At 44.9% G+C, this 15,609-nt stretch overlaps 1 protein-coding gene across 1 annotated transcript; it reads left to right on the plus strand.

Annotated features, from left to right (window-relative positions):
- Nucleotides 1–2,052: 2,052 nt before the first annotated feature.
- LOC307090439 (uncharacterized protein) lies at nucleotides 2,053–5,156 on the plus strand. The gene is made up of 2 exons (XM_079757084.1): nucleotides 2,053–2,868; nucleotides 3,068–5,156. The coding sequence occupies exons 1-2, from the start codon at nucleotides 2,301–2,303 to the stop codon at nucleotides 4,447–4,449; spliced, it is 1,950 nt and encodes a 649-aa protein (XP_079613210.1). The 5' UTR covers nucleotides 2,053–2,300; the 3' UTR covers nucleotides 4,450–5,156.
- Nucleotides 5,157–15,609: the final 10,453 nt, after the last annotated feature.

The following is a 15,609-nucleotide window of genomic DNA, read 5'->3' on the forward strand; positions in this document are numbered from 1 at the left end:
ACGAGATGTAGCATGTTTGGACGACATCCCCTGAGGTGAAAAATGGCAAAGCGTTTCATCGTGTTTCGGTTAAGAGGCACCGCAAGGAAACGGCAAAATATTAAAAAGCTGCAAGTCAAAGAAAACATGGCCAAAATATGAGGTATTAAATGTCAGTAGTGGTCAGCATTATGAACTTATTTGTACATACACTGTGTTATTATGAACTGATTGTCCTTTATTGCGTTATGAGTCGCTATGTTTCAATGCTACACATGACCAAGCCCGCTGTCTGCAGAATGCACCGCGCCTGCTCAGCTACCGTTGCGTTCTGTGTTTGTGAGATGTGAGTGCGCTTAGCAGCCAGCCTTGTACGGTCCACGGACAGGACTGCAGCTGGACAGCCTTTACTCCTCTTCTCCGTCACATTGGCCCATAAAGGGTAGAGATGTTTTGGAACCAATACGTGCTTTAAACCTGTAAGAGTGACAATCATCAGTTGCAATGGCAAAAAAACTGAACGTAAGATCACTGCAACCTGATGTGCAACACTTGGTTGCGTCAGATGGGAGGGGGGGAGGAAAAGAGAATGATTGGTCCTACCCAATGGATTTATGTCCTGTGTGAATGCAATTATTTAATATATAGCAGGCTACTTCATCTTGTAAAACTGACTGTAAACTTTAGAGTAGTTTTGCATATTCATACATGTGAGCATGGTTGATGTTCTTGGATTTGTGTTTTTTGTTCGTCTTTTGGTTAATTGTCAATTTGCTCATTTGCCTTCACGTCCGCTTGCCTTGTGCCTCCGTGGTCAATAGGTGCACACTTAACTATGTTAGTTCAACAACGTGTCATTCCTTTATAGCGCGCCAAGGTTCGGGAGGTTCGGATTGGAAAATAAAAGTCCCGCCCACTGCTTAGAGTCACAGACTTCACTGTCTGAATCTGATCATCCATCTCTGGGCTCACTTTATCAAGGATAACATTAAAAAGAGGTTTTGTTTTTGTTTCAGAGCAGTTTAAGGATTGCGTCTTTATTTTTATCAAGTTAAACAAATGAAGGAATGAATATTATTGTCAAAGAATGTTTGGCTTTTGCTGTAATAGTTTGGATGCCAAATCCCTTTCATAAGGATGACTCAATAGGTCAATTCAAATATGATTTGTTAATTTAAACAAGTGAGATGCACATACAGCATGGGAATTGTTCTTCGTATATTATAATGATGTTGGAAAAGTACAGTGAATGAAGTGGGAAGTGGCCTTCTCCTGGTGAGAAATGTGAAGAAAAAATACATGCTTACTTGCTGAACTTCTGACCACCCTCCATATCAAGGAGTGAGTGGTGCTTCTTGTTACATTGTACCGGTAGTAAGAGTTGGTCTTAATTTAATTGTTTGTGCACTCGATGGAGGCATCATATTCCTTTATTTATGTGAAAGCGAAAGGGTGAGGTTCCTCCTCATCGATATTCATCCACCTACACGATAAAATGCTGTTTATAGAGGCTGAATGGCATGCAGTTGTGGTTGATCGTGTGTGAATGGTGCTATTGTATCTCTTATAAAAGCAAAGAAAAATTGTATGAAACTAAAATCTCACTAAAACGAATTTCGTTTGAATGATAATATGTATTACAACTCATTAACACAATTAAGCATCACAACTTTTTTACCCATTTTTTTTTTTTTTGTTCACATGCTGTCTTATCTTTGTATAGGATTATTTTTCTGTGTTGTATTTTCAAAGAAGGGAACCGTGTTGTACAGAAGACTGTAAAGACTGCAGATTATGTCCTGGCGATGAGTTGGCGGCAATAAAGTCAAAGTGGAAGAAAACTTGTTTAACCTCAATATTAATATTAATATATCTCTGTCCGTCACTTAATGGCTATATTATTCATAATATCAGTAATAATATCAGACATAAGTGAGAATTAACAAACTCTAACATTGGCGTTATTGTTAGGGGGAATGGTTGGTCAGAACAACCGGAAGTGGTTGGCTTTTCCGCCATATTTCCGGTATGTTGCCAAAGCTGCTCCTGTGATGACTGACCACGGTGCCCGTCTGCAGGACGCTATCCAGCTAACTACGACTACGGTTCAAAGGCAACCTCAGCTTTATCACTCAGAATAAGCAGCTATTCTCATTTGCACACATCGTGCAACGGAAGGGGAAACCAGCGGATAATGGAATCTGGCAGCAGTACGGACAGTAGTGGAGTTTGAGCGTTGCTAGACGTAATGAAAAGGGAAGAATCAAACGCACTTTGAATCATGTTAAGTGCGTTATATGTAATGTTGGTGCACTGTTTGAATGCCCGATATCTATACTATTTCACACGCATCTGAAAGCCGTGCGTTTCTTTGTGTGCACACCGCCAATGTTTTTAATCTACAGGCTGCAAGCAGAGATGAAAATAAGGGCAAAATGAAGATCAAGTATGCAAGAAGGAAGTCTTTACCTAGAAAGACTAAGACAGTTAAACGTGCCGAGCTGGTCATAACCAAAACTGAATCAACATTGAAGTTGGATGTTGATAAAGAGGACACTGGGCCGCGTCACGCAAATGCCCTTGAATTGAACATTGCCATAAAAGAGGAGCAAGAGGTCCTTGCCATCAGCGAGCAACAACATTTCAGCACCACGTCGAGTTGTAACGACTCTGACACTGTAACATCCAAGGCAGCTCAATCTGCAGAACAAAATAGCAATAACATTAAGCAGGAGTCTTCTTCGGAACTGCAAATAGACATCACTTCTGCATTGGTAAAGGAAGAACCAGAGTCCAATGCTGAAAAGGAGAGTGGTAGCCAGCAGCTACAAGAAGACGCTGAAGACGCAGAGAACAACCAAAATACTGATGGAGCAGAGGACGGTGAAGGTAGGAACTATAATACTGAAATTATAGTAAATTCACATTTCGATTTGTTCATGTAATCAGTGTATCTATTAAACTATTCTGTGTCACAATTCTCCCAAGCATTAATTGTTACTGCAGTGTTAAAAATAGAAAAAGCATTGCGCACATAATATGGCTATCATAAATTGACATTTGCTTCTTCTGTCACTCGTTCCCTCAGGAGGTACGCCGTTCTTCCCCTGTCAGCACTGCAGTGTCTCCTTCACCAGCTGGGATTTCCTGGAGAACCACGTCAAATGGGTCCACCAGAAAGAATACCTCAATGACTTGAAAAAATGCCTTTCCAGCCAAAAGCTAAGCCCCGCCCCCAAGCACAGTTGTCCGGACTGCAGCCGCACTTTCACCTCCAAGGTGGCCCTGCGAGCGCACGGCCGGGAGGCCCACCCCGCGCCTCCTCCAAGGCGGCTGCACCCGTGCCCCATGTGCGCCCGCAGCTTCCAGTACCTCAAGAACCTCAGGAACCACTGCCAGCGCTGGCACGACATGTCTGTGGCCACCCGGGGCGGGCACCTCAGCTGCGGCGACTGCGGGAAGAGTTTTGAGAAGACCTGGGGTCAGGGTCCTCACGTGTGCCACGAGCCTGGGAACACCCGGCCCCAGGACAGCCCCGTCTGCTTCGACACCGGAGTGGACTGCCCCGAGTGCGGCAAGCAGATGGCCACGCCGCAGAGCCTGGGGGACCACATGCGCACCCACACGGGGGACCGGCCCTTCGTCTGTAAGGACTGCGGCAAGAGGTTCTCGGAGCGCAGCGGCTGGCGGCACCACATGAAGATCCACACGGGCGAGAAGCCCTACAAGTGCGAGGTCTGCAGCAAGGCCTTCCGGCGCTCCTACCACCTCAAGTGCCACCTGACCACCCACTCGGGCAAGAAGGACTACGCCTGCCCCGAGTGTGGGAAACAGTTTGGCTTCAAGGCCAGTCTGGACATACACCTCCTGTCTCACTCCAGCGACAAACCCTTCCACTGCGCCACCTGCGGGAAGGACTTCAACTCTCGGAAGAACCTGCGCATTCACAGCAAGCTCCACACCCACGAGAAGGCCCACCAGTGCGGGGACTGCGGCCTGAAGATCGGAGACCTGGGAGCTTTAAAGATCCACCTGAGGACCCACACCGGGGAGAGGCCCTACCACTGCACCGTCTGCGGCAACCGATTCATCCGCATCTCCCACTTGCGCAACCACCAGCGCACGCACACCGGGGAGCGGCCGTACAAGTGCGGCGAATGCAGCAAGAGCTTCGCCCAGTCGGGGGATCTGGTGAAGCACAAGAGGACACACTCTGGAGAGAAGCCCTTCGAGTGCTCCGACTGCCACCGCCGCTACACGTCTTCAGGAGACCTGGGCAAGCACATGAGGATCCACACCAACCTGCGGCCCTACACCTGCCAGGAGTGCGGGAAGGGTTTCCGGCTGTCGGGGCATCTGAAGACCCACATGTTGACCCACACGGGGGAGAAGCCTCACTCCTGCCCCAAATGCCATCGCAGGTTCGCCCGTTCTCACCACCTCAGTGGACATGTGGCCAAATGTCGCTGATTCACTTTGAGGTGCTTGTAACGACTCGGTCCTTAAACTCTGAGCTATGTGAACCGTCTTTTGATAAGAGAGTACTGCTGGAGATAAAACACTTTAGTATCAAAGATAAAGACACAACATGACAATTAGCTCATCTGTTTTCTGCTTTACATTTTCATACCCAGACCCTCTTTATCATTTAACCACGAGTTCGAATTGGAGAATTTCAAACAGCAATATCAGAACGGCAAGAAACCAGAGCCAGGCAGATTACAGATCAGTGTTTTGGGTCACGGGTTCCGTTCAAAGAGATTGGTGTAGAATTCAATAGTGCAGTTCCCGGTCAAAGGGGCTGATTTCTTCAATACCTGTATTGGTGCCTGCAGCTCCTTTACTCATTCAAACCATCTCACGATAGACACTGCACTTCCTTGGGTCCTCAGCAATACACAGGGTTCTAGAAATAACCGGCACCCACACACACACACAGATCCCTGGCTTTATAGGTAGATTAGTAAGTGTTGGTTTAACTGTGTCTGTCTGTCTCCTGATCACTGCAGTTGAATTTGTTTGAAGAACATAGTTATGTTCATATTGTTTTACTACATGTCACAACTACGTCACGCATTATGATCAATTCAATTCATAGATGGGTTTGGAAATTGTGTGTATACTTTTCTAATTCCAACACTATGGCTACAGCACTTGCATTATTAAAAAAAAACACTACAACAGTTATTATTTATCAAGCCATTCATTGTATCTCATTGTATTTTATTTATTTAATGAATGTGAGAAATGTAAATTCTGTCCAGATAATGACGTGACTATGTAACTGTCCTGATTTAAATTAGTTAGTTTGCGTTTGCGAAGTAAAATATGTATATAAAATGTTTGTATGGGTTGCTTTTGTATAGCAGACCATTGCGGGTATGATCATGATGTCGGTCTGAGCCTTGATTATTAGACTGTTCCACATACATTAACGCATTAATTATTTTTACATTCAAACATTAATTTGTGTATGGGCACAGTAGGCCTACACATAGAGCAAATAATGCAATACTAAAGATACATTCATACACAGGTTTGATTTTAAATGATCTCCTGAGGTCAACTATGTTTTTTGATATGATGTCCATATCCGTATTATTTTACATCATACAGATGTGGTTTCGGTGTAGATGGGCCGTAGGTTATGGGCCCTTGGTCTTGGTGCCTGGCACCGGGCCGGAGACTCCTTTTGCTTTACGGCCAAGCAGAACGGTACTCCTAGTTCTTATTGTTGTGAGTGGAACAGAAGCTTTCATGTGGTTGTTTGGGTAGGTAAGTTATGCTGAAACGCACATTCCCACACAACTCCATCCTCAGTTATCCATATAGGCTTACGTTGGTTTTTTTTCACCAATGCACACAAATGTGCATTGGTGTCGCACAACACAAACGTACTGCCTGTCTGGTAAATAAAAGATAAATGCTGTCTTGAGCAGTCAAATAAAAAAATGGTCTGAAGCAAGCTCGTGCAAATGGTTTATACACTCGCTGCCTTTAAAAGTGTCAACTTCTCCACTACGTTGTTGGATACATGACCGTACAGTTTGTTCTATTGCTTGTGTATTTGTTTTGTTGAAAGGAAGAAAGAGAACAAAAAGATGACACATTTACCCAAGTCATCTTAAAAAAACTGCGCCATTGAAGGAGAATTCATCCATCAAGATCAAAATAAGGGGCAGACTTGGGTCGGAGCCTTCAGGTAAAAGATAAAATATTTTGTAAACTTTTATGACTCGCACAAGAGAAAGGATCAAAAGGGGGCCTGGGTGCCCTAAAAATATAACTTCTCAGGCGGAAAACAAGTTACATACATCTGTCAAAATGAGTTCGAGAGGCAGAAGAAGAGGAGCCTACTCTACAAAGGTTATACAACCAACAAGTGTATTTAGATATTGGGCCGTAGAGGAAGTAGAGAAGACCATACAATCTGCCACAGCGTGAAGACTGGTAATGCCAAAATGAAGACCGTGGGAGTCCAAGAACGCACCCTGTTCTAATGGGTTCGTGGAGGATCCCCATCAAACTCCTTATAGGAGTTTATAAAATGCTTATAAGGTAAGCAACTCCATTTGTATTCTTTGCCAGAGGAGACATGGTCAGAAAGGTTTCAAATGCTTTTAGGCTTGATTATGTATCTTTAAGCTACTTGCTGGGGTTCTTGTGTGTGTAAATACTACAATAACACAAAATGCGATCTTCTTTCAGGTGTTCAAAATGTATTCACTGAAGGATGGCTAAAACAATGCATGTGTACAAGGCCGCCTTAATGCACGGGCTTACCTGCCCCAGGGCCTACGACAATCAGGGGGCCTATCATGAGCTACAGCAAAACAAAAAAAGCCCCCCCGATCGGCGTAGGCCCAAGACAATGTGATTTTTTGTTTGGGGCTTACAAAGATCATGAGCCAAGAAAAAAGAGGGCCACTAGTGGTAGCTAGGCCCAGTGCCCCCCCCCCCGTCGACAACGGCAAAATGTTGGAAAATAATTTACATATCTTCATTGTAAGATCCCTTCTCAGGGGGCCTACGAAACCTCTCAGCCCCAGGGCCCAATGGCAGGTTAATGCAGGCCTGCAGGTGTATCGTAGCACACCAACTCCACCTTTAAATCACTTTAAAAAAAACAGAAAAAAGTATTATAAATTAAAAGAAAAAGATAAATAACACGTTTATAAATGTATTATTTATTAGTATAATCTCTCTTTTCCGAAGTTTCAACCCTGCCAGTCCCATCGGAGTTGCACCCCTTTTCACAATGACACATCCTGCCCTATACCAACGCAAACTTCCTGAAGTGACATGTCAATGATAGCACTCAGAGGAATATACCAACGCTGTCCAGAGACACCCGCATCCACTCCATGTCTTCTGTGTACAAGGGTCCCCACTGCAGCTGCATCTTCTAGTCTCCTGGACAGATGAGGCCACATAGGAACCAGGCCCACCCTGTCGTTCCACCCCAGAAGCTCACGTTCCCCTTCTGCCCCCCGCAGCTCAGACTACTTCCGGAACACCAGAATTCACTGCCACCACTCCTCATGCACAGGATGGCAGTGCACATGCACAACGGACCCCTCCGGTGCCCTGGCTGTAGGTGGAGCATCAGGAAGTCCTGCCGCCAGGGGCCACGCCAGTGAGTAGGTAGGAAACCAAAACAGTCCCTGATGATACACATTAGAGGCCTCACAGGAAGCTCCTCAACCGACCCATGGGAAATGCCAGGAATCGCATTATGTTCACAGTTAATATTGAAAAAGTACTTGGGAGGGGAATGGAAAAAAAATAAAAATTGTTATACCTATTATTTTTTATTCTTATCACACAAAAATATAAATTAGCTTGATGGGAAAATTCTTTTGATTTCTGTGCTGCTGCAGCATTTTCTTAATTTGTTTCTTCCTACCCAATTACACTTTAGTAGCATGTTATTAAAATGTTGGATTCATGATACAAGTCTGTGCAATCAACGTCAGAACCATTTGTCTCAGTTCTAATGAGTAGAATATAGATTGTGAATATGTGTTTAAATTTACAAGCTACAATCATCCTTTAACATGGGAAAGAATCATGTTTCTTTGTTTGAGTCTGAAAAGCCAGATACCAATTGTATCATCAAAAACAAACATTTATATATATATATATATATATATATATATATATATATATATATATATATATATACTGCATTGCAATGTGTTAAGATGGATTGTAAAATCCTAGGATGACAACACTGTTTTTTTAAGTCACCCACATTAAGCCAACAGCTGCGAAATGTTTATGTTTTATTGCCATGCCTCTTGGTTAAACATTTAATATGACAAGCAAACTAACTGACACAATGAATGGTGTGTGCCTTTATGAGCGTCCTTCATGTGTGAAGAGCCGAAACTTTGGTCTGTTCTTTGGCTTTGGTTTAAAATCAGGATACTTTAAAGGAATAAGATGGATAAATATTGTTCATGTGAAATAAACAAAAACAAAGGGTCTTCATTTTTATTCCTGTTTCTCATTTGAGAAACTGGAAAAAACGTGTAAAAAAAATTCTCACTGAAATCAATACATAAAACATCTCTAAGGAAGAAGAGCAATTACCAATCAAATGTAGAGGAAATGTTGTTGGATAATTATTTTTGTACAGCACCCTCACTACTATTTTTCTATTTTTTGCATCTAGGTGTCAGTTGGAGGCCGTAGGGGCAGTATGGACCCTGATAGGGCCGAACTCATCAGAAGCGGTTCTTCCCCACACACCTTTATTCAACCCAGGCCATGCATCACAACGACACGCACCCCAAACAAGCCTGTCTCGCTCAATTGAAAGAGAATTGGCCTATTATTTTTATGTCCGCGATTACCAGGACAGAGCCAGCTACTACGACTACAGCACAGATAACAAAGATGTATTTAGGGGTAAATAATATTGAGTGTACCTTTGTTTAAAGCTGGAATCAATACTTCTTAAAGCGTGTCCATTTTTCATTTAGCTGCGTCATGTCGGTACGGGGGAGGGGTACAGAGATGAATGGGTGCATCTTCTAATTCCCTCCGTCGCAGTTATCATAATTGTTGAACAACCACGGCTTTTAAAGATCGGGCCTGAGGAGCAGCAGGCCACACAAAGAAAGTTAATAGATTTGGAAAATTGAGATAGATTGCACAGCAGATGTTTCTGGAATGTTCCATTGGCGTGGCAGGTAGATGGACAAATATGCTCTAGAGCCGTGGTGTGTGTGTGTGTGTGTGTGTGTGTTTGTGTGCGTGTGTGTCTGCGTGTGTGTGTGCCTATGTGTGTGTGTGTGTCTGTGCGTGTGTGTGTTTCGAATAGGTGGAGGGGGCGGGTACATGGAACGTAAGCATGGCAACGGATGATGGATGCTAACAGATCAAGGTGCTTTTTGCTTTGGCTTTGTGTTCAGCGTGTCTCCTCTCTTTGGTTTCACTGTGCCCTGTACCGCTGGAGAGGGGAGCGTGTGGTAGCCCTGTGTCAGGCCGGATGCAGATTGGGCTCCGCTGGCTCTGGAGAGTAGTGTGCTGTGTGTGGAGGCGGCAGCAGTTCCTCCCAGCTGACATTAGGGGGAAACAGATAGCCGCAGAACGGATGCTGTGGGAGAAGGCTATGTCAGAAGATCTGTCTCCCCAGCCGCGCTCAGTAAAGTTCAGGCTGTGGAGATGAGGCATGGCTCTGGCCCCTATTTGATGTGCTCTTTAATAGAGGAATGTAGTACTTAATGAGGGATTATATTGTCTTGGATATTGTCTTGGTCAGATTGGTCATTTTCTCCATCTGAAGGCCTCAGTACTATATAAGACGGAATATCATTGTGTGATGGACGATATAAACGACATCATCAATCAGTCAATCATTTTCTCTCCTGTGTATCTAGGTATCTTTATAATAGTGGTAACCAGATAGGGCTATATCTGTTCATTTCTTCCTCTGTTTGGAGACATTGTCTTCCTAGTTGGTGCATTCAGGGCTGTGAAACAAAAGAAAAATCTTTTCCCATGTCCAATTTTCCCCTTTCCCATGTCCAATTTTCCCTAATATTTAGATGATTATGGCTGATGCTTTCCTTCCATGCTCTCAGTATTCCACTCTTTTCCTGCTCCTATTTTCTCCTGATTCAGACTGGCAGTGTACAGTTTTTAGCCACTCGCTGTATATATATATACAAAGACTATATCTCCGGTTTATTGTTGCCAGATATAGAAACCCTGATAGGACTGAAAAACGCCAGCAATTGGAAACCCAAAACTCAACATTTATTTAGCCTTTCCCGGTTGAACAGCCGAACGGCAAAGGCATTTTCAATTTGACCTCTTTGACAGATGCTGGGTTGTCTTTGGTGTTGTGGTCTAAAAAAATATAAAATTAAATTACCCCTTATTGGATCTTATAAAAGTCCAATTGGAGCGGGCGGCTGGAGAAGGACTGGGGGTTCTCGGTGGATTTTCTTTTTGTAAGGTAATTTGAGCTATCCAATTTTCCTTGTATTTACTGTCTATATTTTTTGTCAATTTGGCAGGGGAACACATTGTGCGCCGGGCGGTGGGGTGTCAGCGCGGTGGTCATGCTACGGCGGGTTTGGTGTTAGCCGGCCTCAGAGGTCAGTGTGTGGGAAGAGACCGTGGCTCTGCAGGGCTTTGGGAGGGGGGGGTGTCTCTCGGCCCCATCCCTTTGGGGTCTCGCCGGCCCACGTCCCACCCCCTCTCGTTCAGGCAGGGGTCAGCACACAGGTCACAGCACCCATTTGACTCCTCGTCACACGGCGGCGTGTGGGCGTAGGTAGCGGGCCGGGGTCCACCGAGCAGCTGGCCACCAAGCCAACTGTTACCGTGGTTACCGCGGTGCTGGTGGCGGGTCTGGCTCCAGCCTCGGACCGTGGCCGTCTTTCTCCTCTCCTCTAGTCTCGCTAGTAACCTTTGGCTCTCCGTGTCTGTTTAGCGGAGGGATAGAGATGTGGAGGGCCGGGCAGACTGACAGTCGGCGCTCCCCTGCTCAGTAAATATGAACTGCAGCCAGCCGACACACTCATTCATCACAGGGGAGGAGAGAGGGAACGCCGAGTGAGAGATAGGGATGGAGGGAGACAAGGCAGAGCGAGAGAGGGAGAGAGACTATGAGGAGGAAGGGGCCTTAGTCGACTGTGCGGTGCGTAGGAAGAAGAGGAAGAAAAAGGGGAGGTGGGGAGAAAAAAAGAAAGTCGAAAGTAAAGGGGGTGAGAGGGATGGAGGGAAGTCGGCAGAGCGAGGGAGAGGGGGAGAGTGTGACAGGTAAAGCGAGTGGGGAGGGCGTAAGAATAAGAAGGAAAGAGGTGGGAAGAAAAAACGGAAGTAGATGGAGAAGGGGTGAAAGAGAGGAAAGTGTTCTTGACGGAACTAGTTGGAGCCAACCTGCTGTGAGGGGGTGGAGAAAGATGGCGTTTATTGCAGAATAAATAAAAGATGGTGTGTGCGTCTTTGACGCGCTGGATGAAATATGGGAAGACATTTTGAGTCTTATATCACAGAAAACCGCCCTTTGTTATCTCTCATTAGCGGTACATCACTATGAGGGCTGCCTTATGGCATATAGTAGTAGTCGTAGGGAATGTTCCCCAAACTACAGTAACTCAGGTCTCACTCAGACTTGTTGCACTTCTTTATTCTATTTCACTCCCTCCACAACATTCGGGAGAAGGTCATCGCACCAAGACTTGGAATCCATGATGTTTACCAGAGTCTGATTTACCTCGTGCTCCCTCCATGGCCCAAGGAGGAGGTGATGGTCGAATTGGCCCTGGCCTATGCTTTAGATTCTGAACCACTGGATCTACTGACTACCAATAGTCTGGGTTTCTCATCAGCATTCTCCTATCTACCTGTGATCACAACAAACATCACTGGTTCTGGAGTCTTCAAGTGTCGAGCAAGTGTAGAACTGAATTACCTGTTCAATTAAATGATTTATAAGTATATGCCTCATTCATGTCATTTCATTGGCCTTTTATCCGCAATAGTAAACACTTTCTCCTCCAGTTGATTTCTGGTGAGGTTCATGAGAAATGAGGTGTTTCCTACTGTGCTGTGTTCATAGGGCAGGCAGAAACTCACCTCAACTCTCTTTTGGCTGAGAGTCTAACACACTCACCATTACGCAATCCTGCCTCAGTATACTGTAACACATATTGGCAATCAAGCCTTTCCATATAGTCTGAGCTCTATGTCTATGGACAGCACTATGGGACCTGCATAAAAACACAGAGATGTACACTCCATGGGCGGCGGAGATCCAGGTCCCTTATGGAGCCCTGGGGTATCAGCACTACGTACTGTTGTAATGGTTTGCATGGCCGTTCTTAATAAACCAGTTCACTTACAAGATGGGACATTTTGGTTGAGGGTCCTTAACACTTTCCACAGTCATATGAATCTCCAACCACTTCCTCCCTTTCTCAGCCAAAACCTCCTCCTCCCCCCTCCATCCTCTCTCTTTATTCTCACCCCATCCTTACTCCATCCTCTATCCATCCCTCTCATCTCTCCATCTCTCTCCACTCTCCACAGAAAGACAGGAGCAAGGAAAGATGATGTGTGACAGAAGCCATCTTTCGACTTTCTGTCCGTGAGATTAATATTGACACGGCGTGTTTCTTACCAGAGGCTTGTTGAACGTGTGTGTGTGTGTTGGACTTTGATTTCATTACCTACACCCCCCCTCGCTTCTTTTTTCTTAAGAATCAGACAATAACAGATGTGGTGACTGAAATAGAGACCCCCGTGTTAGACGGGCTGGGTGAACAAGTCATATTGCTGGGTGGAGCTGGTCATCAGTCCTGTTTGAGGTGGAAGTATATGTCCCCAAGGGTGCTGAGGACGTGGGGACCTATCAATTGTCCCCCACCCGCTCCGCTCGACCGTAGCCTGGGCAGCCGGGCTGCTGGGATATCCTATGATGCAGCTGCGGCGCCGAGGGCTTTGTCTTTGAAGTGTAAGTACAAGGGTATGTCTGGAGGATTCGTATTAATGACTTAGCCTACATAACCATGTACACTTATGTAGAGATCTACGTCTTAGCATTTTGAACAGACATGTCAGTCTCTTCTTCATTTTATGTCCCAGTAGATGGGTTTTCTTGCAAAAGACCATCGGTGATATTCTCATATTTTACATTATATTAATAAATAAACCTGTGTTTTATAGGTTTCATTAGTCTCATCATCAGTCCACTTGTGATTCATTATGGTGATCACGAGCGCTGATATGCCCTGCCTTCAACTGGACCTAAAGCTGATCTCTCGGGAAAAAGTGGTGGCCACAGAAACATCTGGATTAGATTTGATAGCTTCCCGTATTTTGTAATATCAAAGCATGGGCTTTCTGTAAGTGAAATAATAAAATCAATACATCCTCCCCCGAGACCAAGTCTAGCAGCCTATATGAGGGGGGATAGACTTAACGCTACTTATTCTTTATATATAAAAGGAAATATAATGGGAACAGGAAAAAAAAAAAGTAGAAAAGTTAAGAATAAGAAAGCAACTTCGGCAAATAAACAAATAGAAGATCGGAGCATGAGGGATAATGCTGGGGAGACAAGAAGCCGACGGGGAAACAGTTGTCGCCGAGGACTTTTATTGACTTTTTCCCTCCTCAATCGCCACGTGACTGAGCGCGCGCGGGGGCTTCCAGATAAATCCACCGCGCCGGAGAGGGTCGGTGGGGCTGAGGAGAGAGAGAAATGAGAAAATAAATTACTCTGGAAAGATATGACGATAGGCTACATGCGGCTTTAAATCTAAAAGGGAATTCGCGACACACTCGACCAATTTGTCACTGCGCTTTTTGCCTCTTTTCATTTATTTTTTGGTAAGTTTTCCCCTATTATTTTTTCAGCTGCTCGGTTACCCAACGGCCCAAATATAACCCACTTCTCCACTGCTGGACTTTGCAGTGTTGGAGACCCTGTTTTCACCCCCGTCTATCTTGTTTTAGAAGGCTACTTTGTGATTTTCTACAATTAGCGTGTAAGCATATTATAAATCATAACAGTCCCTCCTTTATCATCTTACCTTTTTTATATTGATTTTCAACTTCCACTCAGTCATACTGCAGGCTACCAACAATTGTCTTCCACCGTCAATCAAAGTTACTTTATTTGCGTGTGTGTTTAGATTTCATGACAAAAATCTATAAATCTATTCACCCTAAACTACATGTCTTGGTCCCCCTGATCTGTAACTACAGTCCCCCGCCCCCCTCCCCTCCTATAGGCTCACTAACATGATCCTATCAAAATCTGAGAGGAAAAGAGGAAATGAGATGCATCGGAAAAAAAAGAACAAGGGGCCCCCACAGTAAAGGATGGCAGGAAAAGAGGTGGAAGAATGGATGGTAAAGAGAAAAGAAAGAAAACGCGGTCTTAAAGTATACCCCCCTCTTTTATTTAATTTAGACGCCAGGCGAAAATCGATCCTGCCATTCGATACGCAATCCGAATCAAGGCGAATTAAGCGGGCGGAAATTAACTCTGAAAATATTTTTGATGGAGTGGCTTGTAGTCTCTTGGCCAAATGGACTGCAAAGTGGAACAAATGACAGGGGCCTAGTGGTGGAGACAGCGCCGCTCCATCTTCCATTAGGCCGTAATGGGATAGGTCCAGCCCCCTAGCTCGACTCGGCTGCATTAATCAAAACAGCCGCTATATGAAGATTTATGGTTCTCCCCGCGTCGCCGCTTCACTCCAGCGCCGCCGAAACCGGAGCCAGTTCTCGGCGCGTATGTTTAAAGAAGGGGGTTGAGTCTCTCTCTCTCTCTGTCAATGTCTCTCTCCCTCTCCCCTTTCTTTCATCCGCTCTTTCTCTCTCTCTTTCTCTCTGCCTGTTTCTCCATCCATCTATCTGTCGAACCTATAGTAGACGTAACGTAGCCTACCTGTGGCCTCGTACACACAAGCAGCGCGTGTCGCGCCTGTGCATACACACACATCTTTAATCCAGAGTGTGTAATCGCAGTTTGTCATTTTTGTGTACAAGCTTGTTCTGCTCCTTTCCTTTGTTTACTCCCCCGATCCACCTGTTCAAAGAACTGGGTCCGTAGGTGGGATAATATAATATGTAGGCCTAACTGTTTAAATTATTAATATTATTAATAAATAAAAAAAGTTAACAATTTACCAGTAAACGGGACGCTGTCTATATTGACTACTACGGATTTCCCCACCAATCCCCCCTTATGACTAAACAAGAATAAGAAAAACAATGGTCGTCCTCTGGTGTTGACCAGTGAGATGTTGGATTGCAGTCCACCTCACGCGGCTCTCCTGTTATTAGGAGTGTGTCGCCCCTACCCCCGGAGAGAGGAACATGGTGTGAGGAGAGGCGCAGAGACCGCTTCGGACAGACAGGGGGAGACAGTGCGACGGAGAAAAACATAAGTCGTCCCAGAGAGAAAAAATACTTGAGCAAAGTTTTGATAAGATGAGCCTGTTCAGAGCCACATGCACTTTTATTATTATTTTTTAACTTTTTGCTTCATAGCGCACATAGTGTGTGTGTGTGTGTGTGTGTGTGTGTGTGTGTGTGTGTGCGCCCGCGCACTGTAGGCCTCCCAATAGTTTACATGCACAATCATAAGCACACAACACT

The sequence above is a fragment of the Pollachius pollachius genome (assembly GCF_949987615.1).
Source record: "Pollachius pollachius genome assembly, chromosome: 1".
NCBI classification, from domain to species: Eukaryota; Metazoa; Chordata; class Actinopteri; order Gadiformes; family Gadidae; genus Pollachius; species Pollachius pollachius.